Source organism: Theropithecus gelada, chromosome 6, assembly GCF_003255815.1.
Source record: "Theropithecus gelada isolate Dixy chromosome 6, Tgel_1.0, whole genome shotgun sequence".
Taxonomy (NCBI): domain Eukaryota; kingdom Metazoa; phylum Chordata; class Mammalia; order Primates; family Cercopithecidae; genus Theropithecus; species Theropithecus gelada.
The window spans coordinates 135,841,762-135,865,062 of NC_037673.1; the positions used below are offsets into that span (position 1 = coordinate 135,841,762).

Consider the following 23,301-nt stretch of genomic DNA (forward strand, 5'->3'; position numbering starts at 1 on the left):
TGTGTGGGTGTGTGTAGTGAGGTGTAGGGTGTGTGGTGGGTTTGAGGTGTGTGTGTGTGTGCGATGTGTATAATGTGTGTGGTGTGTGGTGTTTGGGTGTGTGTAGTGAGGTGTAGGGTGTGTGGTGGGTTTGAGGTGTGTGGGTGTGTGTGTGATGTGTGGGGGTGTGGGTGTGTGCGTGTGGAAGGCGGGAAGTGTGAGTTCCCTCTGGGAGTTGGGATCTGGGTGTCAGATAGAAGATGCTTCTGACGTTCTTACCTTTCAGACAGCCCTGAACTCCCAGGTTTCTGGGGATCTGTAAAAGCCAAAGGCACGGATTGGGGCTCACATGCTGTAACTCACAAGTCCAGCCTTCCTCTCAAAGCCCACCTGGGGACCCTCCCGCTCATGGAGAGGCACTCATGTGCCATTCCTTCCCCCAGATGCAGGCTGGTGTGAGCTGGGGCTCTAGCCCTGGGTCTGCCAGCAGAGGGGAAAAGGGTCCCTGAGGGCAGGGTACGCACCTTCAGACTCCTTGCTCTTCCGACACTTGAACCTCAGGCTGACCACACCGACTAGGACAATCACAACAACCACCAGGATGACAATGAAGCTGATAACACCTGAACAGAGAAAAGAATGGGGTGAAGGGGGCCAGTCGGGGCGACAAAACGGGGGCCAACAAGAGTCTGGCATTCCCTTCCCAGCTGAGTACTTTGTAGACAGGCTCCAGGAGCACAGTGAGTTCCACTTCTCTGCTGAACAGGTGAGCTCTCAGCCTGCCGCCCCCTCTCCATCCCCCTGAGAACATGGAACCCAGCACAACTAAGAAGAGTGGACTGGAGGGGCAGGAGCCCCCCTCCCACAAGGGTCTTCCTCATAAGCCAGAACCTCCTGGAACAAATGGGTGAAATTTGAACTTGCGTTTCCAGACCTAGAGTCCAGGTCAATTCCAGGGGTGGGGTTCCCTTCTATGTCCCACCTTCTCCTCCCGCTCTCACCAAATGCAGCCACAGTGAGCACAGTCTCTGACGTGGGGCTGGGCAGGATGGTCACATCTTCCCTCATGCTCAGGCTCATGGTGGTTGAATTGGGGGGAACATTTTGAAATGTGTCTAAAATGGAGTGGGGTTGGGGCATCAGTGAAGGGGACTGACACAGCCTATCAGAGAGAGCTAGCTTCCCTCCCGCTTCCTCCTAGGGAAGGACCGGACGTTATGCTGCAGAGCTATGAGGTCAGACTGGGCAAAATAGAGCCGTCTGTGTTGTGCCAGGGTTGAGGTGGGAGGAACGTTTCTGCTCAGGCAAGGCTCCAACAAACCAGGCTGCCTGTTAAGGGCAAAGGTTTCCGACTCTCTTAAAAAGTGCTATGCTGGCCTGGTGCAGTGGCTCATGCCTGTAATCCCAGTACCTTAGGCAGCTGAGACAGGTGGATCACTTGAAGTCAGGAGTTTGAGACCAGCCTGGCCAAAATGGTAAAACCCCATCTCTCTTAAAAATTAAAAAAAAAAAAAAAAAAAAATCGGGCACAGTGGCTCACGCCTGTAATCCCAGCACTTTGGGAGGCCAAGGTGGGCAGACCATGAGGTCAGGAATTTGAGACCAACCTGGCAATATGGTGAAATCCCATCTCTACTAAAAATACATAATTACCCAGGCATGGTGACGCGTGCCTGTAGTCCCAGCTAGCCAGGTGACTGAGGCAGGAGAATTGCTTGAACCCGGGAGGCAGGGATTGCAGTGAGGCAAGATTGTGCCACTGCACTCCAGTCTGAGTGACAGAGCAAGACTCTGTCTCAAAACAAAACAAAACAAAAAAACTAGCTAGGTCTGATGGCACATGCCTGTAATCCCAGCTACTCAGGAGGCAGAGGTTGCAGAGAGCCGGGATCGCACCACTGCACTCCAGCCTGGATGACAGAACAAGACTCCTTCTCAACAACAAAAAAGGTGCTATGTCACCTGTGTCTTCCCTCCTCAACACATCATACTTCAGGCCCAATTGCTGTTCCACTTCCTTATCCCTCCTCACTCCCCCTTCCCAAATAAGTCTGGGAGAATAAAAAATCTGAGAGCCAAGAGATAAGATGAGAGAAAGGGTCACAGACATCTCCTGCCCACTGCTCTTCAGGGTGAGCGCAGCAGGACATACCTCTGCTTGTGCCTCCGCCTCTTCCACTGCTGGGGACACCTGCACCTGCACCATGAAACAGCATGACCAAGATGGGGGCATCCCCCAGCAGCTCTTCTCCCTCACTGCTAAGCAAAGGCCAATCTTCCCTGCCTGAGAGGACTCTAGCCCTTTCCCGGCCTTTTCTGCCTTCCTTTTCCTTCATTTTGGGGTATCCTTCCCCTCCCTCTCCTCTCTGGCTATGCCTTTCTCAGTCTCAAGTCTAAGCTCCTTTTACCTTCATTGTGACCAGGCCCAAGTTTCTGCCTCTATGCCCCACCAAGCCTCTTTCTTTCCTGAGCCAGGGTGCCACTGATGTCGGTCCTGACCTCTGTGGCCTCCTGAGGAGGGCAGAAGGAACCCATCCAGATGGAACCCAGTGTTTTTCACCGCTGCCCCTCGCCTTGGGCACTCAACAAGTCCTGATGTGTGCATCTGTGGCTGGGCCCAAGTTAGGCCCAGCCAGGTCAGGAAGAGCCCATCCGCAGTGCCTGCCCTCGGCGTCACGGGTTTACTGGGTGCCATGGGGGCCTGCGCAGCCTTCTTTGTAGCTGCTGTGAATGAGGAAGCACATGTGGGCCTGCTCAGGGCCTTGGCCGGCCTGTGCACCGGGAGGGCTCTTCAGTCCAAAATCTTCCTCTTCTTTCCTGCTTCCAGTTCCAGAAGGGGCCATTCTCTTGTTCACCTCTGGGCAGTTCCCTCTGCCTGGAATAAGCCCCACTACCCTCCATCCCACAGCCTCCACGTGCTCAGCTGACCCCTTCTCGGCTTGGCTTCAGAAGCCGCTTCTGGGAGTCATCCCTGGCCCCCAAGTCCGAAGTGACTGACATGTGCCTGGGCTCCCACACTTCTGCTTGTGCCCACCGCAGCCCTTCTCACCCTGCATGTCATCATCAATGTGAGGTTCTGTTTCCTTGTCTGTTCTCCCTCGCCCCGGTCTATATTCTCTTTTAGAGCAGAAACTGTGTCGGGGTCCTCACTGGGCCCTCCCTGGATGGCGTTTGCAGTCTGAATGACACAGTACCTGGCGTACCGGTGCTGGCCATATGGCTTGGGCTGTTAGCCTCTGAGGAAGGGATGTATCCTGCAAGGACAGAAGCAGTTGGTGAGTGGGAGGTAGGGCAAGTTTAGTGACACCACACTCCCTCGCCCATCCAAGAACCCCTGGGCTCCAAGCAGGTCTGAATGAATGGATGTGGGGCAGGAGCCGGGACCTCAGTAACCGCACTCACTCACCTGGGTTGGAAGAAACTGGCTCTGTGGTCGGACTTAGACTGCCGAGGCCTCCTGAAACAGATCATCTGAGGCTGAGGGGTGCACGGCCTCCCACTGTTCCATCTCCCTCTCTTCTTCCCTAGATCTGTGTGTCTTTCTCCCTACCCCATTCCCCACCCCTCACTCCCAACCATTCACCTCTTTTTTATTTCAAGGCACATTAGACTCGGCCAGGCTGAAAAAAAAAATTCTTAGATGAGCTCAGCTTTGGTGAGTCCTGAGAGCTCCTGCTCCAGCCACAGTCCCAGCCCCCTGAGGTTAAGGCTAAATTGGCATAGAGCTCCTCTCACCCTTCCTAAGTTCCTAGGCCTACATGCTGGAGTAGAGCCATGTTTGGTCTTACCCTGAGAGCTAGAGGTTTGGGTCATTGTGGGCTGGGAGCTGTGGCCTGCAAGAGAAAGCAAAACACATAGCTTGGTAAGTCCCCTGCCTAGCACAGAGCCTAGAGAGGAACCCTCAGAAAGCCTTCTGGCCCAGCCTGGGCAACATAGCAAGACCCTGTCTCTTTAAAAAGGTTTTTTTTTTGTTTTGTTTTTTTAATTCTTCAGGCATAGTAGTGCACACCTGGAGTCCTATCTACTCAGGAGGCTGAAGTGGGAGGATTGTTTGAGCCCAGAAGGGTGAGGCTGGCTTCAGCAAGCTATGATTGCACCACTGCACTCCAGCCTGGGCAACAGACAGAGACCCTATCTCAACAAAAGAAAAGAAAAGAAAACACTGTCCAGGTGCGGCGGTTCAGGCCTGTAATCCCAGCACTTAAGGAGGCCAAGGTGGGTGGATCACGTGAGGTCAGGAGTTCAAGACTAGCTCGGCCAACATGGTGAAACCCTGCCTCTACTAAAAATACAAAAATTAGCTGGCCTGATGGTGCACACCTGTAATACCAGCTGCTTGGGAGGCTGAGAAATGAGAATCACTTGAACCCGGGAGGTGGAGGTTGCAGTGAGCTGAGATCGTGCCATTGCACTCCAGCCTGGGCAACAAAGTGAGACTCCATCCCTCAAAAAAAAAAAAGAAAAGAAAACAGAAAAAACCCTTTTGGCTTTCTAAGCCTACCATGCTAGAAGGCAGACACACTAGGCAGAGGGCTAAAGGGTGCGGGCTGTGGCTCACGGTGCTGGCTTCCTCCGAGACTGTGACTCAATAGCAACATCACCACCACCCCATGGCTCAGGGTCCCGAAGTCCTTCCCTGTCTCTTCAATCTAACATGGGCATTTTACCAATGTGATGCAGGGTCAGGGGAAGGTTATTTTAAACTAGTGACATTTCTAAGGAAGGACAGAGGACCTGTCACACCTTGACAAGGAAGGGCCCAGGACTCCAGGTCCGTAGGCTAATGTTTACCCTAAGCTACTGTCACCCTAGTCCTGCCCCCAGGGAAGGGGCTGAGAGATGGGAAGGTGAGTGAGATGGGGATGGGAATTAGGGCTTGTATCTTGGCTGGAGGTAGGGGCCTGTGCAGGAAGTAAGTTCTGAGGTATATATAGGAGGCAGGGAAGCTCTAGCATGAGCAACCCATTCACTTTTACAGGCAGAGGATACATAGGACATGGTTGTTATTGACCAAACCCAGAGAGGGGTCAGTCACCAAGAGTCCCCAGCCAGAAGCCCTCAGTGGCTTTTTTGTATGTACAAGTGTGTCTGCGGGGCTCTGTGCAAAAGTGAGTGCATGCTCATGTGCCGCTGTGTGTGTCCTGCTGTGTATGTGGAACCTGAAAGGTCAGGTTGTATTTGCTCATTTTCCACAATGAAATCATTCTTGAAACCTGTGAACAATGTGAAAGGAAAACAACGTGGGGAAGTGGAGCCACCCAACTGGGTTCCCGTCCCTCTGTTTGAGTGGGGACTGAAGCCCCTGGCCTGGCTCTGCTGCTCCCTTGGCCTCTCAGCATCAGGGGAGCATTTAGCCCAGGCCTGGGTGGACAGAGGCGGCTGGGTGCCAGGGGTCCACCCCTGCCTGTAGCAGCCTGCTGCTGTGCTTATTTTCCTTAAGCCACTGCCTTCCTCCATGGCTCTATCATTTGGATAGTGTAGAATTAATTGTTTCCAAGTGTAAAATTACCAAACCCTGGGCCATGTTTTTCTAGATCACCATTTCTGAGAGTCCCACTCCCTTGTTGCGGGGAGGAGGATGGTCAAGAGGGGAGTTAAAATTTACAGGAAGCCCAGGCTAGAGAAAACCCTTTCTAGCTGGGGATGACCCTGGGAGAATCTTTTTAACCCAAGGCATGACCTGAAAACATCTATCAGTTACTAATCCAGCATATCTAATGTACTTTTTTTTTCTTTTTTTGAGACAGTTTCTCTCTTGGTCACCCAGGCTGGAGTGCAGTGGCACGATCTCAGCTCACTGCAACCTCCGCCTCCTGGGCTCAAGGGATTCTCCTGCCTCAGCCTCCTGAGTAGCTGGGATTACAGGCGCCTGCCACCATGCCCGGCTAATTTTTATATTTTTAATAGAGATGGGGTTTCACCATGTTGGCCAGGCTGGTCTCAAACTCCTGACCTCAGGTGATCCATCTGCCTCAGCCTCCCAAAGTGCTGGGATTACAGGCGTGAGCCACCATGCCCGGCCTAATGTACTATCTAAATGCTGTAAGGTTATAACTTAATTTTTGGTGGGAAGGCACAAGGAACTGCCCTTCTGCATTTATCTAGAAAGAAAACTATTCAGTGGCTTAGGAGGAGTTCCAGAGTCACAAGCTTCAAGACCCACTAGCCTGCTCTTTCCTTGCCTCTTGCCCCTCCCACTACCCAAACTTCTTGTCACCAACAAAGATTCCTCTGTGAGTAGGGGAGGGACTTAGCGAGCATCTGTGTCTACAGCAGAGGGTGTCTCTGACCACGGGGCCTACAGACGCCCAAAGAGCTCTAGCCACAGGAATTTCTGATTTCCCTGGTTTCCCCTCTCTAATCCTGTCTGCGTTATCCCCTTCTAGTCTTATCTCCACACGCACCCCTCCCCATTTTCCTCAGAAGCATAGTTTAGTAGTTAAAATCGTGGGTGTTAATGGAGCCCGGCAAGCCTGAGTTCAAGTCCTGGCATTGTTGCTGTCTGGCCTAGGACTCAGTTTTCTTTCAAGTGCAAGTGACCAGCCTGGGCAACATGGTAAAACCTTGCTCTTCAAAAAAATACAAAAATTAGCCAGGTGTGGTGGCTTGTGCCTGTAGCCCCCAGCTACACAGCAGGCTAAGGCAGGAGGATTGCTTGAGCCCAGGAGGTCAAGGCTGCAGTGAGCCATGATCACGCCACTGCACTCTGGCCTGGGCAATGGAGCGACCCTGTCTCAAAAATAACTAAGTAAAATGCAAGTGGTATTAGTACCTCGCAAATTGTTATGAGGGAAAGAAAATGCATATGAAGCACTTAACGCAGTACTGACAAGCTCAATGAAGACCAGACACTTTTGTTTTTGCCCCATTCTCTCAAATCCTCCAGGTCTCAAGTCTGCCCTGCCTCTGAGTATCCATAGTCAAGTCCCTTTATGGGCCTGAATGTGCTCAGGATTCCTCAGTCCATCAAGATGAAGGAGCCAGGAAGTGCTCTGCACACTTCAGGATGAGAGGTTAGGAAACTCAGGGGGGCAGTGATAGCGGCTTAGGTAGAGCTGACACAGGGCATTTGAGAGCCCTGGCACTTGCCTGGAGAAAACAGTGTGTAGGGAGGCTGGGAAAAGTCTAGGCCTGTGGAAATGCCACCTCATGAGCCTCACCTGCAGTTTCCACAACAGCCTAGACCCCCAGCCCGAGAACTGTGACTCTGTCATGGAGGGGGTAGAAGGGGATGGAGACAATCAGAGTTTTGTCCTCCAGCCCATGGGCTTTTAGAGAAATGCCTGACCTCTCCAGGAGGCAGTGTTCTGGTACTCAGGCCTCTTACCCACCACCGATGGGGGGCCACCACCCCTCCCCATCCGAACCCTCTTGCGCACTCTTTCTGCTGCTTTGAGCACAGAGGACTTGTAGAGGGTGAGGTGGGGGCAGGGCAGAGATGGTCAAAGGGAAGTTGCTGCCCTGTGAGTCAAAATGTCCTGGACTCATCATGATTCCCAGCAACTGCTCCCTGATGCCAGGACCCCTATGAGTGGCTTCACAACTCATTGGCTGGCAGAGCCTGTCGGAGAGGTGCCATTTCCGTGTAGCCTCCTCTGGAGGTCATCTCCTCTAGCCCCTGGATGTGAGAATGTTATGCACATCCTCCTTGGTGAACAGTTCTTTGTGTCTAACCTGAGTCCCTCTTGCTGTGATTTAAGTTTAAAATCAACATTTGGAATTCCTAGGCTGCTACTCCTCATGTGAAAGGAGAGAACAGATTCCCTGTGAAGCCCAAGGTGCAGAGGATTTGTCTTAGAACAGTTGATAGAGTGGCCGTCGTCAGCCCTTCCCGAAGATCAGAGGATGAGCGTCATGAATAGCCTGAGCACATCCTAGAAGAAGCTTTGGGCCTGGATCTCGCACGAACACAGCTCCCTCCCACGATTCAGGAGGCCAGCCTCTATGGGGAGCCCAGCTCCCCCAGGGCAATTTCCCACAAGAGGGTTTAACCATAGCTCCATTTACCCCTGCCTGGTAATCAGGACCCCCAATCCAACTGATCCCCTTCATGAAAAGGCTCTGGAATTTCCCCTGGGCACAGTCCCTGGATGGAAAGCATGTGTATTCTGAGAAAGGGACTGACGCCTAGAATGGCCAGCTGCGGAGAGGAATTGCTGTGGAAAAGTGGCAGGCGCCTCTTACCTCGGAACAGGAGGAAGCCCAGGATCACCCAGCACAGCTGCATGGCTCCTGCGGTGCCCATGTCAGCTGGATATGTGGCGGGCAGGCAGCAGCTCAGTGGAGGCTCTGTCCATAGTGGAGAAGAGAGAGGGAGAGCTGGGGCGGGGTGGGGGTGGGGACTGGCTCTCCAGGAGCTTCCTGTCAAAAGAATAGAAGGAAACACATTGGGACCAGCTCCAGGGGCCCTGCTCAGCCATGTCCAGATGAGGATGTGAGGCTGCAGCAGCAACTGTGCCTGCCCAGCGTGGCCTCTAGTGCCTATGCACAATGATCAACCATGGTAACCTGGCCCCATCCCCATTCTCTTCCCTTCTGAGGGATCCATCAGGTTCCACCACAGACCGCCTGGGGTTTTTTCTAGAATCTAACACCAATCCCGCCCAGTACTGTTTTAGACCAGGTTCTTCTTTCTCATGATTCAGCCTGGAAGCCCAGCCCACCAGCCGCCCATGCTCCCTGGACTCTGAATTCTCCACATTCCTCTCCCTCCTCAGGGATCCCAATGCAGATAGGACTCCCTACATCTTTCAGAGAGGCCCAACATGCATGATTATTATTCCTTTTTTACTTTTTTTAAAGAGATTGGGTCTTGCTATATTGCCCAGTCTGTACTCAAACTCCTGGGTTCAAGTGATCCTCCTGCCTCAGCCTCACAAGTAGCTGGGACTTCAGGCATGTGCCACCATGCCTGGCATTGTTGTTATTAATAGAAAAGCAAGAGTACCTATTTGAAACACTCCTCCCTCTGCACCCTCACTGGGGTGAGGTGTCCCCTGTCCTCAGCATCTGGCAGCACTCATCCTTATCCCAGGATTCTCTTTCTTACAGACTACAAGCCAGCATTGTGACTTTTTTCAGTATTCCTTGGACCTGGCACAATGCCTGCCACATAGCAGGTCCTCAGCACATATTTACTGAACTAAACTCAAAAGATTTAAGGTCAGGGCTGCACAGTGGCTCATGCCTACAATCCAGCATTTTGAGAGGTTGAGGCAGAGGATTTCTTGAGGCCAGGAGTTTGAGACCAGACTAGGCAACACAGCAAGACCCTGTCTCTACAAAAAAAAAAAAAAAAATTAATTAGCCAGGCATGGTGGTGCATGCCTGTAGTCCTAGCTACTCATGAGGCTAAGGTGAGAGGACCTCCTGAGCCCAAGAGTTCAAGGCTGCAGTGAGCTATGATCAGAGTGAGACCCCATCACTGAAATTAAAAAAAAAAAAAAGATTCGAAAGCAGAGGAATGTTACAAACAATCCTACCTCCTTAATATTAATTACATTATTGTTATTAATTTCCTTCCAGTCTATTTGCCTTCCAGTCTTTGACAATATGCATATACATATACAATCATTTATATGATTGGTATCCTTTTTTCTTTCCTTTTTTTTTTTTTTTGAGACAGAGTCTCTCATTGTTACCCATACTGGAGTGCAGTGCAAGATCTCTGCTCACTGCAGCCTCCGCCTCCCGGGTTCAAGCCATTTTCATGCCTCAACCTCCAGCGCAGCTGGGACTGCAGGCTCATGCCACCAAGTCTGGCTAATTTTTGTATTTTTAGTAGAGACAGAGTTTCACCATGTTGGCCAGGCTGGTCTCGAACTCCTGACCTCAAATGATCCTCCTGCGTTGGTCTCCCAAAGTGCCGGGATTACAGGCATGAGCCACCATGCCTAGCCCTTTTTTCTTTATTTTTTAAATATTTTATTATGAAGCAGTCATAAGAAAAGTTGGAAGTACATTACACAGAACTTTTTTCCCTGAACTGTTTCAGAGTAAATTGTCAACAGGATGCCCCATCACCCCGAATAGTTTAGTGTGTATTTCCTACAAGGGACAGTCTCCTACGTAATCACAATACAGCCATCAAAATTAGGAAATTAACATAAATATATTAATATCATCTAATCTTCAGATCCTATTCAAATTTTGGCAGTTGTTTCAATAATGTTCTTTATAGCAAAAGGATCCTGTCCAGAATTACTCATTGAAAGTCTCTTCAGTCTCCTTCAATCTGGAATACCTCAGCCTTTCCTTGATTTTCATGACCTAAACATTTTTGAAGGTTATAGTCCAGTTATTTTATAGAAGGTCTCTTAATTTTGGTTTCTCTGATGTTTCCTCATGATAAGATTTAGGTTATCTATCTTGGCAGTGACGTCGAAGAAGCAATGTTGAGCCCCTCTCTTTGCATCCTATCAAATAATGCAAGATTTTTTCCCTTTTTTTTAAGAGACAGAGTCTCAGGGCTGGGTGTGATGGCTCACGCCTGTAATCCAGCACTTTAGGAGGCCAGGGAGGGAGGATTGCTTGAGCTCAGGAGTTTGAGACGAGCCTGGGCAACATGGCAAAACCCTGTCTCTGCTAAAAATAGAAAAATTAGCTAGGTTTGGCCATACCTGCCTGTAGTCCCAGCTACTCAGGAGGCTGGGATGGGGAGGATGGCTTGAACCTGGGAGGCAGAGGTTGCGGTGAGCCAAGATTGTGCCACTGCACTCCAGTCTGGATGACAGAGCCAGACCCTGACTCAAAAGAGAAAAAAAAGAGAGAAGGTTCTGGCTCTGTCACCCAGACTGGAGTGCAATGGCGCAATCTCACCTCACTGAAGCCTTGAACTCCTGGGCTCAAGTGACCCTCCTGCCTCAGCCTCCTGAATTGTTGGGATTACAGGCATGAGCCACAATGCTTGGCTCAATTTTTTTTTTTTTTTTTTTCTGCGATGGAGTCTCATTCTGTCACCCAGGCTGGAGTGCAGTGGCATGATCTCAGCTCACTGCAACCTCCGCCTCTCAGGCTCCAGCAATTCTCCTGCTTCAGCCTCCTAAGTAGCTAGGATTGCAGGTGTACACCATCATGCCTGGCTAATTTTTGTGTTTTTAGTAGAGATGGTGTTTCACCATGTTGGCCAGGCTGGTCTCGAACTCTTGACCTAGTGATCTGCCCGCCTCAGCCTCCCAAAGTGCTTGGATTACAGGTATGAGCCACTGCGCCTGGCCCCGGCCCTGGCTCTATTTTTATTTTTATTATTATTTTTTTTTTTCAAGAACGAGTCTCACTATGTCACACAGGCTGGCCTCGTACCCCTCGTACTCCTCATACTCCTCATACTCCTCCTGCCTCAGCCTCCTGAGTAGCTGGGACTACTGGTGCACACACCGCCCCTGGCGTGCATGATTTGGATTTGTTCCGTTACTGAGGAGGTTTGCTTTAATCATAAAGTGGTATCTGCCACTGTATGTTTCCTGTGGCTACTGTAACGAATTACCACAAACTGGTGGCTTAAAACAATAGACATTCAGACCTTTATTCTGTCACAGTTCTAGGGGTTAGAAGTCAAAATTGAGGTGTCAGCTGCACCACAGTCGCTCCCAAGGCCCTAGGAGAGAATCATACTTTGTCTCCTTCAGCCTCTGGGGATTGTTGAGCATTCCTTGGTGTCCCTTGACTTGTAGTGCAGCATTATCACCTGCGCCTCCATCTTCACATCACTTCCTCTGTGTCTTCTCTTCTGNTTTTTTTGAGACAGAGTCTCGCTCTGTCGCCTAGACTGGAGTGCAGTGGCGCTCTGGCACAATCTCAGCTCACTGCAAGCTCCACCTCCTGGGTTCACCGCAGTCTCTTGCCTCAGCCACCCAAGTAGCTGGGACTACAGGTGCCCACCACCATGCCTGGCTAATTTTTTGTATTTTTAGTAGAGACGGGGTTTCACTGTGTTAGCCAGGACGGTCTTGATCTCCTGACCTCATGATCCGCCCGCCTTGGCCTCCCAAAATGCTGGGATTACAGGCGTGAGCCACTACACCCGGCCCTTTTTTTTCTTTTGAGACAGGGTCTGGCTCTGTCACCCAGGCTGGAGTGCAGTGGTGAGATCTTGGCTCACTGCAACCTCTGCCTCTCAGGCTCAAGCAATCATCCCACCTCAGCCTCCCGAGTAGCTGGAACTACAGGCACACATCACTATACCCGGCTAATTTTTGTACTTTGTTTTGTTTTGTTTTGTAGAGACGGGGTTTTGCCATGTTGCCCAGGCTGGTCTTGAACTCCTGGGCTCAAGTGATCCACCTCCCTCGGCCTCCCAGAGTGCTGGGATTCTTAACTTAATTACATCTGCAAAGATTTGGTTTTTTTTTTCTTTTCAGACAGAGTCTTGTTCTCTTGTCCAGGCTGCTGGAGTACAGTGGCATGATCTCGGCTCACTACAACCTCCGCCTCCTGGGTTCAAGTGATTCTCCCGCCTCAGCCTCCTGAGTAGCTGGGATCACAGACACATGCCACCAAGCCTGGCTTATTTTTCTATTTTTAGTAGTGACAGGGTTTCACCATGTTGTCCAGGCTGGTCTCAAACTCCTGGCCTCAAGTGATCCACCCATCTCAGCCTCCCGAAGTGCTGGGATTACAGGCTTGAGCCACCGCGCCCGGCCTCCGGATACACCTTGTGCTTCACCTGCCCCAGCCCTGGAATCAGCTATTTCTTTAAGGGGCCTTCATTCCTTTTGGCGCAAATGGTATTTAGAAACTGAGGGCCGGGCACAGTGGCTCACGCCTGCAATCCCAACAATTTGGGAGACCTAGGCATGAGGATCAATTTAGCTCAGGAGTTTGAGATCAGCCTGGGCAACATAGTGAGATATCATCTGTACAAAAAAAAATTTTCAATTACCCAGGCATGGTGGTGTGAGCCTATAGTCCCAGCTACTCAGAAAGCTGAGGTGGGAGGATCACTTGAGCCTGGGAGGTCGAGGCTGCAGTGAGCTGAAATCATGCCACTGCACTCCACCCTGGGCCACAGACCCTGTCTCAAAAAAAAAAAACAAATGTTTTCAAAGGAAAGAAACCGAGGTCTGAATTGTCAGTGTGCTCGTTGGTGCTAGCGGGTAGCGTCTCTAAGGCCCTTCTCTGACTGCCATGATCCTTAAATATTACTTATTAGATCACTCCCCTTTCAGTAACCAAGCTCCCATTTCTGCTCCCATTCCTTCCCCACCATGTGGATGCCTTCCTCACCCTCTCCCCCGTCCTCATTTGAAGTGCACAATTCAGTGGCTTTTTTTTTTTTTTGAGACAGTCTCCTCCCTCTATTGCCCAGGCTGGAGTGCAGCAGCGCAATCTCAGCTCACTACAACCTCTGCCTCCCGGGTTCAAGCTATTCTGCCTCAGCTTCCTGAGTAGCTGGGATTACAGACATGTCAACAAGCCTGGCTAATTTTCGTATTTTTTAGTAGAGACAGGGTTTCACCATGTTGGCCAGGCTAGTCTCAAACTCCTGACCTCAGGTGATCCACCCACCTCATGCTGGGATTACAGGCCTGAGTCACCACACCAGCCTCAGTGGTTTTTGTTTTTGTTTTTGTTTTTTGTCTTTGAGATGGAGTCTCTCTCTGTCGCCCAGACTGGAGTGCAGTGGTGTGATCTCAGCTCACTGCAAGCTCCACCTCCCGGGTTCACACCATTCTCCTGTCTCAGCCTCCCAAGTAGCTGGGACTATAGGCACCCGCCACCACACCCGGCTAATTTTTTGTATTTTTAGTAGAGACGGGGTTTCACCATATTAGCCAGGATGGTCTCAATCTCCTGACCTTGTGATCCGCCTGCCTCGGCCTCCCAAAGTGCTGGGATTACAGGCGTGAGCCACCGCACCCGGCTGCCTCAGTGGTTTGTATATATTTAGAGAGTTATTCACCCATCCCAAATAAAACCAATTTTATAACATTTCCATTACCCTAAAAAGAAACCTCACACTCCTTACAGACCTATAGCTTTTTACAAGGCTAGAAGTGGGGTGTGGTAGAGGAAAGCAGCCTTTGCTCCTTACTTACCCAACTCTAGCCCAGAGTTTCCAATGACCTCAAAAGTCAGCCGCCTCTCAGACCTGCCCTGAGTCTATCATGGCAACCCCACGCTGGCCTGCTCAGGATGTTCCCACAGGCCCCTGTCCTTCAGCTCCTTCTGCAGACTCCTCAGCCTGCCTGCCTTTGGTGGCAATGGAGTGAAAGAAGGGTTGCTCTTTGCCTTCCTCTGGCCAGCAAAGCCACTTTCACCCTCCCCTGGAGAGGTGGAAAGGAAAAGTGACCCTAGTGTCTGGAGCTGGCTCAGGCGCCTCCCGCCCAGCACAGTGATGGTAGGGAGGACCCCAGAGTCTTTATTTTTGGTTGCAGGGCTTGAGCCTCAAAAGTCAGGGCATGTGTTCTCTATGACGTAAGAGCAGATTCTTGATCATTACAGCCCCCTCCAGCCAACCTAAGAGGCTCTGTGACAACAAAATCCAGAAAGACACAGCGGGAACAAGGCAGTGAGCATTCTGTCACGGCTCAGAAGTGCCCTCCCGCAAGTGAAGGACGCTCTGCTTGCTCTATGCTTCCAGGATTAAGAACAGATATGTATGTATTGTGGGGTGAGAGGGTACATTCCTCCAGGTTCCACTTGTATCAGCAAACTTTTGTTCTTTATTAGAAACCCGGCCGGGTGTGGTGGCTCACGCCTGTAATCCCTGCACTTTGGAAGGCTGAGTGGGCGGATCACGAGGTCAGGAGATCGAGACCATCCTGGCTAACATGGTGAAACCCTGTCCCTACTAAAAAAAAAAAAAATACAAAAAATTAGCCAGGTGTGGTGGCGGGTGCCCACTGGGACTCCAGTAGTAGTCCCAGCTACTTGGGAGGTTGAGGCAGGAGAATGGCGTGGACCGGGAGGCAGAGCTTGCAGTGAGCTGAGATCGCACCACTGCACTCCAGCCTGGGCCACAGAGCAAGACTCCATCTCAGAAAAAAAAAAAAAAAAAAAAGAAAGAAACTCCCATGGTTCTCAAGGAATGAGACATGGCTCCTGGAATCACTTGAACCCAGGAGGTGGAGGTTGCAATGAGCTGAGATTTTGCCACTTCACTCCAGCCTGGGTGACAGAACGTGACTCAGTCTCAAAAAAACGAGAGACGTAGTTCCTGGAAAAATGAGCCCCCACACACCTGTAACATAAGACAAAGTGTGACAAATGTTAGGAGCGTGTAAGAAACATTATGCTGTAAGGCTTAAGGAAAAGAAAGCAAATTACTCAAGTACAGGGCTGAAAAATTCATCCCTAGAGGAGGCCGCGCTTGACCTAAGCTGTAACAGATGTTTAGGTTTAGATGGCAGGAATGGGCAGGCAGCTCACAGCAGTGGTAGGGAAGTGACACAGAAGGCTGGGGCTGTAGTCTGGTCCCGGAAGTTCCACCTCTCGGAAGCCCTTTAGGAGATAGATCCAGGATTAATGAGGGAGGGAAAGGAAAGAAGTAGTTATCAGAAGGATCAAAAACTGGGCTTTTGGACACAAGGACAGGCGCCCCAGTGGAGGTATCTGCCAGAGCAATGGCATATGTGTCTTGAGGAGGCAGGAGGTGAAAAGCAGTGGCCAAAGTTCAGGACCCATGGCAGAGTCCAGATTCCCTCTGGCTGAAGTCTAAATGGACCAAGATGGGAAGCAGAGGATGAGCAGAGTCTTTGATCCCGTTGGGAGGGGCTCAGCCAGGGACTTCAAGGTCAGCCAGCAATAGGTCCCACTTACTTTGCAGGTCAGGTCAGCAGCCCAAGGATCTGGGCTCAAGTGAATTTGGAGGTCTGAGTGGGGTCCCTGGATGTCAGGATGTGGGACAGCTTGGCTGAGAAACAGGGAACCAGGATGCTACATTCTGCTTCATCCTGGATCAAGACTCCAGCGGAGGGGAGTTCCCAGGGTGTCTCCAGCTCTCCAGACTGGACGGAAGGATGGTAAGTGCACAGCAACAGACAGAATGAGGGATGGTTGGCCCCACAGAGTCAGCCGGGGCTAAAAAAAACTGTCTCTAGAGAGAGGAGACATTGGTGGGCAGTTTTTGTGACTTGGACACATTAAAACACATACATACTCTCAAATGAAGTTGCCTTCAGGCAAATGCAAAGAAATATAGAGTTCATATTTATTTATTTATTTATTTTTTATTTATTTTTATTTTTTGAGATGGAGTCTCACTCTGTCGCCCAGGCTGGAGTGCAGTGGCCGGATCTCAGCTCACTGCAAGCTCCGCCTCCCGGGTTTACGCCATTCTCCGCCTCAGCCTCCCGAGTAGCTGGGACTACAGGCACCCACCACTTCGCCCGGCTAGTTTTTTGTATTTTTTAGTAGTGACGGGGTTTCACCATGTTAGCCAGGATGGTCTCGATCTCCTGACCTTGTGATCCGCCCGTCTCGGCCTCCCAAAGTGCTGGGATTACAGGCTTGAGCCACCACGCCCGGCCTAGAATTCATATTTATAAAAACCAAAAGAAAAAAAGGGAAAACAATGCCTTGTGTGAGAATAACAAACATCAAATTCTATTATTATTATTTTTTTTGAGATGGGGTCTCCCTCTGTTGCACAGGCTGGAGTGTAGTGACACAAACATGGCTCATGGTCTTTGACCTCCTGTGCTCAGTGATCCTCCCACCTCAGCCTCCCAAGTAGCTGGGACTATGGGTATACACCACCACATCCAGTTCATTTTTTAAATTTCTCGTAGAGATAAGGTCTTACTATGTTGCCAAGACTAGTCTTGAACTCTTAGCCTCAAGTGATCCTCCTGCCTTGGCCTCCCAAAGTGTTGGGATTACGGGCATGGGCGACCACACCCTACCAATAAACATCAAATTCTATAAGAGGCTTATCCCTGTGGTGACAAGGAGGGGAGAGGTCAGGAAACGAGGGCTTCTGTTTTCATTGTAATATTAATATTTTAAAAATAAATGTGACAAACTGTTGATAGAAGACACAGCTGGTGGTTGAGCCTTGGAGATTTAGAGATTTACTATGTATTTTTTTAAATTTCTTAAAATTTTTATTAATCATTTACAAGTAACAAAAACCCATTATGTATAAACACGTAAATAACATTTTTGACAAATAGCTATTTTTATTTTTTTCACATATTAAAACCCACTAAAAATAACCATTTTTCTAACCAACAACAACAAAAATCATTAGTGAGAAGAGTATTGCTGCTTTACATTTCTCCAAATCTCTTCAACGTCTGATGACAGACAAAAGATGGATTCTCGTATCTGCTTTTGCATTCAGCCTATTACAATATCACACCAGATAGCCTCTCAAAAACTCCTCTGCACACTCATGAAAAAATGAGTGAAAAAGATAAATGATGGCCGGGCGTGGTGGCTCATACCTGTAAGCATTTTGGGAGGCTGAGGTGGGCAGATCACTTGAGCTCCAAAGTTCCAGACCAGCCTGGCCAACATGGTGAAACCCCATCTCCACCAAAAATACAAAAATTAGCCAGGTGTGGTAGTGGGTGCCTGTAATCCCAGCTACTCAGGAAGCTGAGGCAGGAGAATTGCTTGAACCCAGGAGGCGGAGGCTGCAATGAGCTGAGATCGTGCCACTGCAACAGAGCAAGACTCCTTCTCAAATAAAAAAAAGGAAAAACTATAAATGATGAAATGATGTCTAAGTGTTATAAAAACAGCTTTGACCTAGAATACCCTTAAAAGGCTCTCGAGGCCCCCCCGACCACACTTTGAGAACCACTGCTCTAGACAAATCTCTTCATTTTACATATAAGGACCCTGGACCTCAGAGAGAGTAAGTGAGAAACTCAACAGCACACAGCCTGTTAATAGGAGGATACAGACATTAGGCGGTTTGTCTCACTTCTCTTGGTTTAGGTTCTCAATTGGAAACCTGGGAAATACACCCTAATGACCTGTCCTATTCCCTGTAAGTTGCAAAGATTGTCACAATGTATTTATTACCCTCTCCCCAACATTTCTTTAATAAAAGAGGTAATCAACAAATTTGGTAAATTTTGCAATAGGCATACTGTGTTTGAACCTAAACTACAATATTTGAATTCAGGTCTCTATTTGAACAGAAACACTAAGGCAAATTCGACTGCATCCTACTCCATGCAAGCTAGTAATGACAAACTACACAGTAAATATCACAGGTAAATATGGAAAGCAGATTACCCATAATATCAGTATTTATCATATATTCTGTGTCTGGCATACAATTCAATGACATATTTCAGAAAAATTTTCTCAAGTACTGGCTGAAAGGGTGGTGGATACATTAAGAGACTGCAAATAAATTGGCGATCATAAGAACCTTTTTAGATAAAATGGAGTTGTTCTGAAATGTAGACATTTTTCATTCCCTAACCAGACCTTATTCTTGTGTTTTTAAAGAAAATCAAGAAATCTTCTTGGCCACCTAGAGATGATTTCCTTTGTATCCCACGAGATGGTTCAGATCTTCTTTAAATGGATCATAGTCTTGTTATTTTAAACAACGCAGTCCCCAGATAAGCTGGTCCAGAGGAGGAAATTCTTCCCAAGGAACTCACTCCCAACTTTCATTTTGTTCAGGTTCTACATTCTTTGGTTCTGAAGCATGAGTCACATCCACTTCTCCTTTCATTAATATAATAACATAATGGCAATTCTCCTTCTCAGTGAAAAGAATTCACAACTGAGGCAAAGCGAACATTTTTCAGGTGAAGAGCTGCTTCTTCCCAGGTTTCCCTTTGAGCACATTCTTCCCAGGTCTCACCGAACTCCAAATGACCTCCAGGGAGTTGGAAACTGCCGGCTCCAACCGAGCGAAAAGGGGGTTTCCTCTTCCCCAGGAAGACGCAACGCGGATGCTTGCAGCTGGTCACCACGACTCCGACTCCGACTCCGACTCCAACTCCGGGGCCGCCGCCCCCGCGGCTCTGCACTGTCAGTCACAGCGCGCGGAAGGACGCGCCTGGCAGCGGCAGGAAGTGACGCGCTCAACGCCCTTACTATGTATTTATTAAAGAGAGAATGTATCTGCAATTTCCATTGTGTTTGAAATATTGCATTTATAAAGAAAAGATCAAAGGACAGTAACTCCAGGAAATCGGTTAAGGCGAGGAGCCAGCATGACTTGGTGGGGGGCAGGTTGGGTCGGGGCTCTGGCCAGGCTTCTGGGATCTGGTGGAGGGTGGGTGGGCAGGCACATCCAGGCTCCCGAAGCTGGCAGGGGGCATGAAAGGAGGCGCCAAGGAGGAAGATTAAGGTACTATCAGAGTTAAGGGCAGAGCCCAGGGTAGCCCAGATGTTCCCGGAAGTGCAAGCACAGGAGAGCAGTGAGAGTGTGTGCACAGGGTGTGTGCCCATCGGCCCCGCAGACGTGGCAGCTCCGGGTAGGGGCTGAGCTAGGGCGGCCAGCCCTCCTTTACCCGGCTGGCTGCCAGTCCCAAGGGAGCCCTGTGCCAGCCCGGACAATGCACCAGGTAGACTCTGCTCGCCCCCTCCTGCCAGGCTGAGCTGACTTCCGCAGGGGCCCCCTGTCTGTCACCAGCCTCAGCTTCCCCTTTTCCTCTGCACATCTAGAGCTGCTTCCCCACCCCCTGCCCTGGGAGCTCTGTGGCCTGGGACCCAGAGATAGTTGCAAGGTAGGGAGAGGGGGGTGTCTTTCCACAGGAAAAGGGATGCATGTGGGAGATGGGATAGTGTGGACAGGGGGACTGAAGGGCTAAAGGACATGGTCTTGTCCTGGGCAGCCTTTCCTGGCCTTCCCATGGGGAGGGCCACGCTGAGGGTGCAGGGCTAGAGGGAGGGGCTCCACCGGCTAAGATCTGTTCCAGGATGGCCCATCTGGGAAGGGGAAGCTGGGGAGGAAAGGTTTATTGGGCCTGTGAGGACCTCAGCTCTAGGGTTTACAGTTTTGCAGTTTGCTACCTTCACTACAGTGCCACCACCCCCATCTGATATCCAGCAGGGTGGAGTCAGACAGCGGTATGGATCATGACCCCCAGCTTTTGGTAGAAGAACACTGGGACTTTGACAGAGGAAGACTGGCACAGGGTTTCCTCAATCCATAGTGGGCAGAGCCAGGAGTCCACACTGGGTACCCCCTCTCCTCCAAGACCCCAGAACCTGATGCTGAGGCCTTGGCAGGGTGGCGGGGGCACAGTTATGGGATGAGGCATCCCCCTGCCTTCTAAGTTCATGTCCCCTCTACCTCTACCTCTACCTCTACCTCTCCCACCACCAGGGCACCGCCTGTCTGTCTTCCGTGTGAGTGGGGAGTAAGGGGAGCCTAAGATGCTGGACAAGGACCCCCTTTCCCCAGGACTTGAAGAAGCAGATGCTCTCTTCCCACTGCCTAGGATGTGGGGACAGCAGCCCATAGTGTGCCAAGACTCCTGACCCAGGGCACAGGATCTATTTAAGAATTTTGCTGGAGACCTGGGAAGAGGGGACAGTGGGAGGAAACTTGGGGGCCCAAACTGTATACGCTGAACTGGGATGAAACCAGCACTCTCTTTGTCCCTGTCTGAATGTCTTTGTCTCCCTTTGTCTGTTTCTTTTTTCTCTGTCTCTGTCTCTATCTTTATTTCTGTCTGTTTTTATGTGCCTTTTTCTTTCCCCTTTCATCTTTCTTTCTCCCCCTCTGTATCCCACTCTGCCTTTTCTGACTTTTCTTTTATTGTCTCTGCTGCCATGTGGTTTATCTCTTTATTCTCTACCTCTCCCCAGGTCTTTACTCTGACTTTTTGTCTTTCTGTCTTTGTCTTTGGTCCCTCCCGCCCTCATTCTCCTGCCTCAGGTTCCTTTGAGTGTTTGTCTCTTTCTATTTTAGTCTTTTTCTGTATGTATACATCCATGTCACCCTCTTTCTCTGCCACTCTCCTCCCAGGCTGGCCACTACTCCTGGCCTTCTCCAGCTGTGAACAGTTCATCAGGGCAGGAATCCCAGAGGCAGCTTTCGGAGGTGCTTGGTGGCATCTGGGAACAACCTCAAGGTGACGGGCTGCCCATGGTCACCATCATCGTTGCTGTCTTTGTTCTGCTAGCAGTCTGCATCATAGTGGCAGTCCATTTTGGGCCAAGGCTGCACCAGGGCCATGCCACTCTCCCTACAGAGCCACTGATCCCAAAGCCAGATGGTGGCATCTACCTCATCCACTGGCGGGCACTGGGCCCCCAAGACAGTCCTGAAGAAGCACTGCGGGGCCCTCTTGTCCCTGGCTCCTGCTCTGCACCAGATGGACCCAGGCCCAGCATCGATGAAGTCACTTATCTGTAGGAGGGAGACTTTGGAAAGTTAACCTGACCTAGCTCAGAACAAGAAACCAGGCAGAGAACTAGGGCAAAAGCAAATTGGAGCCTGGGCATCAGAGCGTCGGAAGGGCACACTGGACTCAGCTGGAGCTGCTCTCTCAGAACATTTATAGAGAAAGCCCTGTGGTGGGCAGGAGAAATCAAAGCTTGAGGGCCCTGCCCAGAAACATGCGCTGGTGGCCTTCCCAGGGCCCAAGGTCACCTCACAAAGTCCCTCCCTCCTCTTCAGGGACCACCAGACCCCTGAATCTCCTTTTCTGAGTCTCTGCCCCTTCACTGCACCTCTAATCTCCTTCCCTTGTAATGTGAATCCAACTCAGGAGATTCCACCACCTCCCCCAAGCAGGAATGTCAGAGGCCCCGTGGAGCGGCCCTCATCCTACAAAGGCCAGCCAGGGAGAGCCCAGGCGGAGAAGCTGGTGTCTGCCTTCCCTGAGACTCACTGGGCTCAAGGAAGTGACGAACGTCTGTTCTCCTTGGTCAGTCAGGGGCAGTCCTTCGGCTGTTAGGACCCAGACCTTGTTGACAAGCTCCAAAGTCCTTGTAAGCCCAAGCACAATTTGTAGTTTAAACATTGGCTTTCAGAGGCCCCCACTGACTCTGTCTTGCCTCCCCAGAAGGGATAGGGGGGATTTGGGAGGCTCTCATGGCCTCCCACTTTCTGTGTGCCTGGGCCTGTTGGAATAAGCTTAGAATGTACCATAGGACATTTCCCAGATCTTTCCAGCTGATGAGAAAACAGGAAAGGAAAAGGAGCTCCATGGAACTTGTTTTGGGAAGGAAGGAACGGGGTGGGGACCACTCCCAGCAGTGGGAGGGCCTGGGTCTAGTCAGCAGGGGGGTCAGGATGATGCATCCAGGAGCCAGGAAGACAAAACTGGGCCTTCTGGTGACTCAGTGCCTGCTGGTGGCACTGCCTTCCCCAGCACCTCTGAATCTCACTCATCTGCAGTTAAGAACGTGCAGACAAACATTCATGGCGGGACTTCTGGTGCTGTACCCTGGGGAACTCCTGGGGACAAGAAGTCCCCTGGCGGCATCAGCAAGACCCCAGCACAGCCAGGGAGGCTGGGAAATAACAGGAGATAAAAAGGAACAGAGGTGGGGATTGCAGAGTGTGCAGAGGGCAGGCTTGCCTCCTTTGGGATCCGGGAGCGGCAGCTAAAGTGTTAATAGCTGCCCCGTGTTGTGGGTCAGCTATGTGCTGGACACCAGGCTTCTCTGTGGACCTACAGATATGATACCATTCACTCCTCACAGCAACCTCCAGGGGAGGGGCCACTGCTATCCCCATTTTACACTTGGGCAAACCGAGGGTTATCAAGATACTTAGGTAGACACAGGTACTAAATGGTAGAGTCAGGATTTGAACCTGGGGCCATCAGACTCCACAGCCTAAGCCCCATGATAGCGACTGGATGGACTGGAAAGGCCTTTGATTCTGGGCTGGTTTCTAGTATACAAGCCACTGGTGTGATGATGGAGGATCTTCAGGCCTTGGGGACAGGGTGGCTGGGATACTTAGGAAGACTGGGGACTGTTCCCTCTTGACTCCCTTGGCTCTGCCGTCCTTAGGGGCAGCCAGTTCCTTCTGACCCATGTGTGTCTGTGTGGAGCATTTCTCCGCAGTGATGCTGTACTCAGAAATGTATATTGAGCATTTGTGACACACACACACACACACAAAAAAAGGCCAGGCACGGTGGCTCACGCCTGTAATCCTAACACTTTGGGAGGCCAAAGTGGGAGGATCACCCAAGGTTAGGAGTTCAGGACTAGCCTGGCGAAACCCCGTCTCTACTAAAAATACAAAATTAGCTGGGCATGGTGGTGCATGTCTGTAAACCCAGCTACTAGGGAGGCTGAGGCAGGAGAATCACCTGAACCCTGGAGGCGGAGGTTGTAGTGAGCCAAGATCATGCCATTGCACTCCAACCTGAGTGACAACAGTGAAACTCCATCTCAAAAAAGAAAAAAAAAAAAAAAAAAGTGGGAGGGAGGGAATGA

The 23,301-nt window shown here is 50.4% G+C and overlaps 1 protein-coding gene and 1 pseudogene across 2 annotated transcripts in view; both read right to left on the minus strand.

Moving 5' to 3' along the window:
* The window catches only part of ECSCR (endothelial cell surface expressed chemotaxis and apoptosis regulator), an 11,145-nt gene extending 2,855 nt beyond the window's left edge, over positions 1-8,290 (minus strand). For both annotated transcript variants that reach the window (XM_025388823.1, XM_025388822.1), the window contains exons 1-8: positions 8,164-8,290; positions 3,768-3,812; positions 3,386-3,436; positions 3,174-3,233; positions 2,132-2,176; positions 981-1,094; positions 504-602; positions 259-295 (exon numbers count right to left, since the gene is read on the minus strand). In XM_025388823.1, coding sequence (XP_025244608.1) covers positions 259-295; positions 504-602; positions 981-1,094; positions 2,132-2,176; positions 3,174-3,233; positions 3,386-3,436; positions 3,768-3,812; positions 8,164-8,224 — 512 coding nt within the window. In that variant the 5' untranslated portion in view covers positions 8,225-8,290. The remainder of the gene's footprint in view (positions 1-258; positions 296-503; positions 603-980; positions 1,095-2,131; positions 2,177-3,173; positions 3,234-3,385; positions 3,437-3,767; positions 3,813-8,163) is intronic.
* A 10,062-nt stretch (positions 8,291-18,352) lies between these two features.
* Positions 18,353-19,344, minus strand: LOC112627081 (annotated as a pseudogene).
* Positions 19,345-23,301: the final 3,957 nt, after the last annotated feature.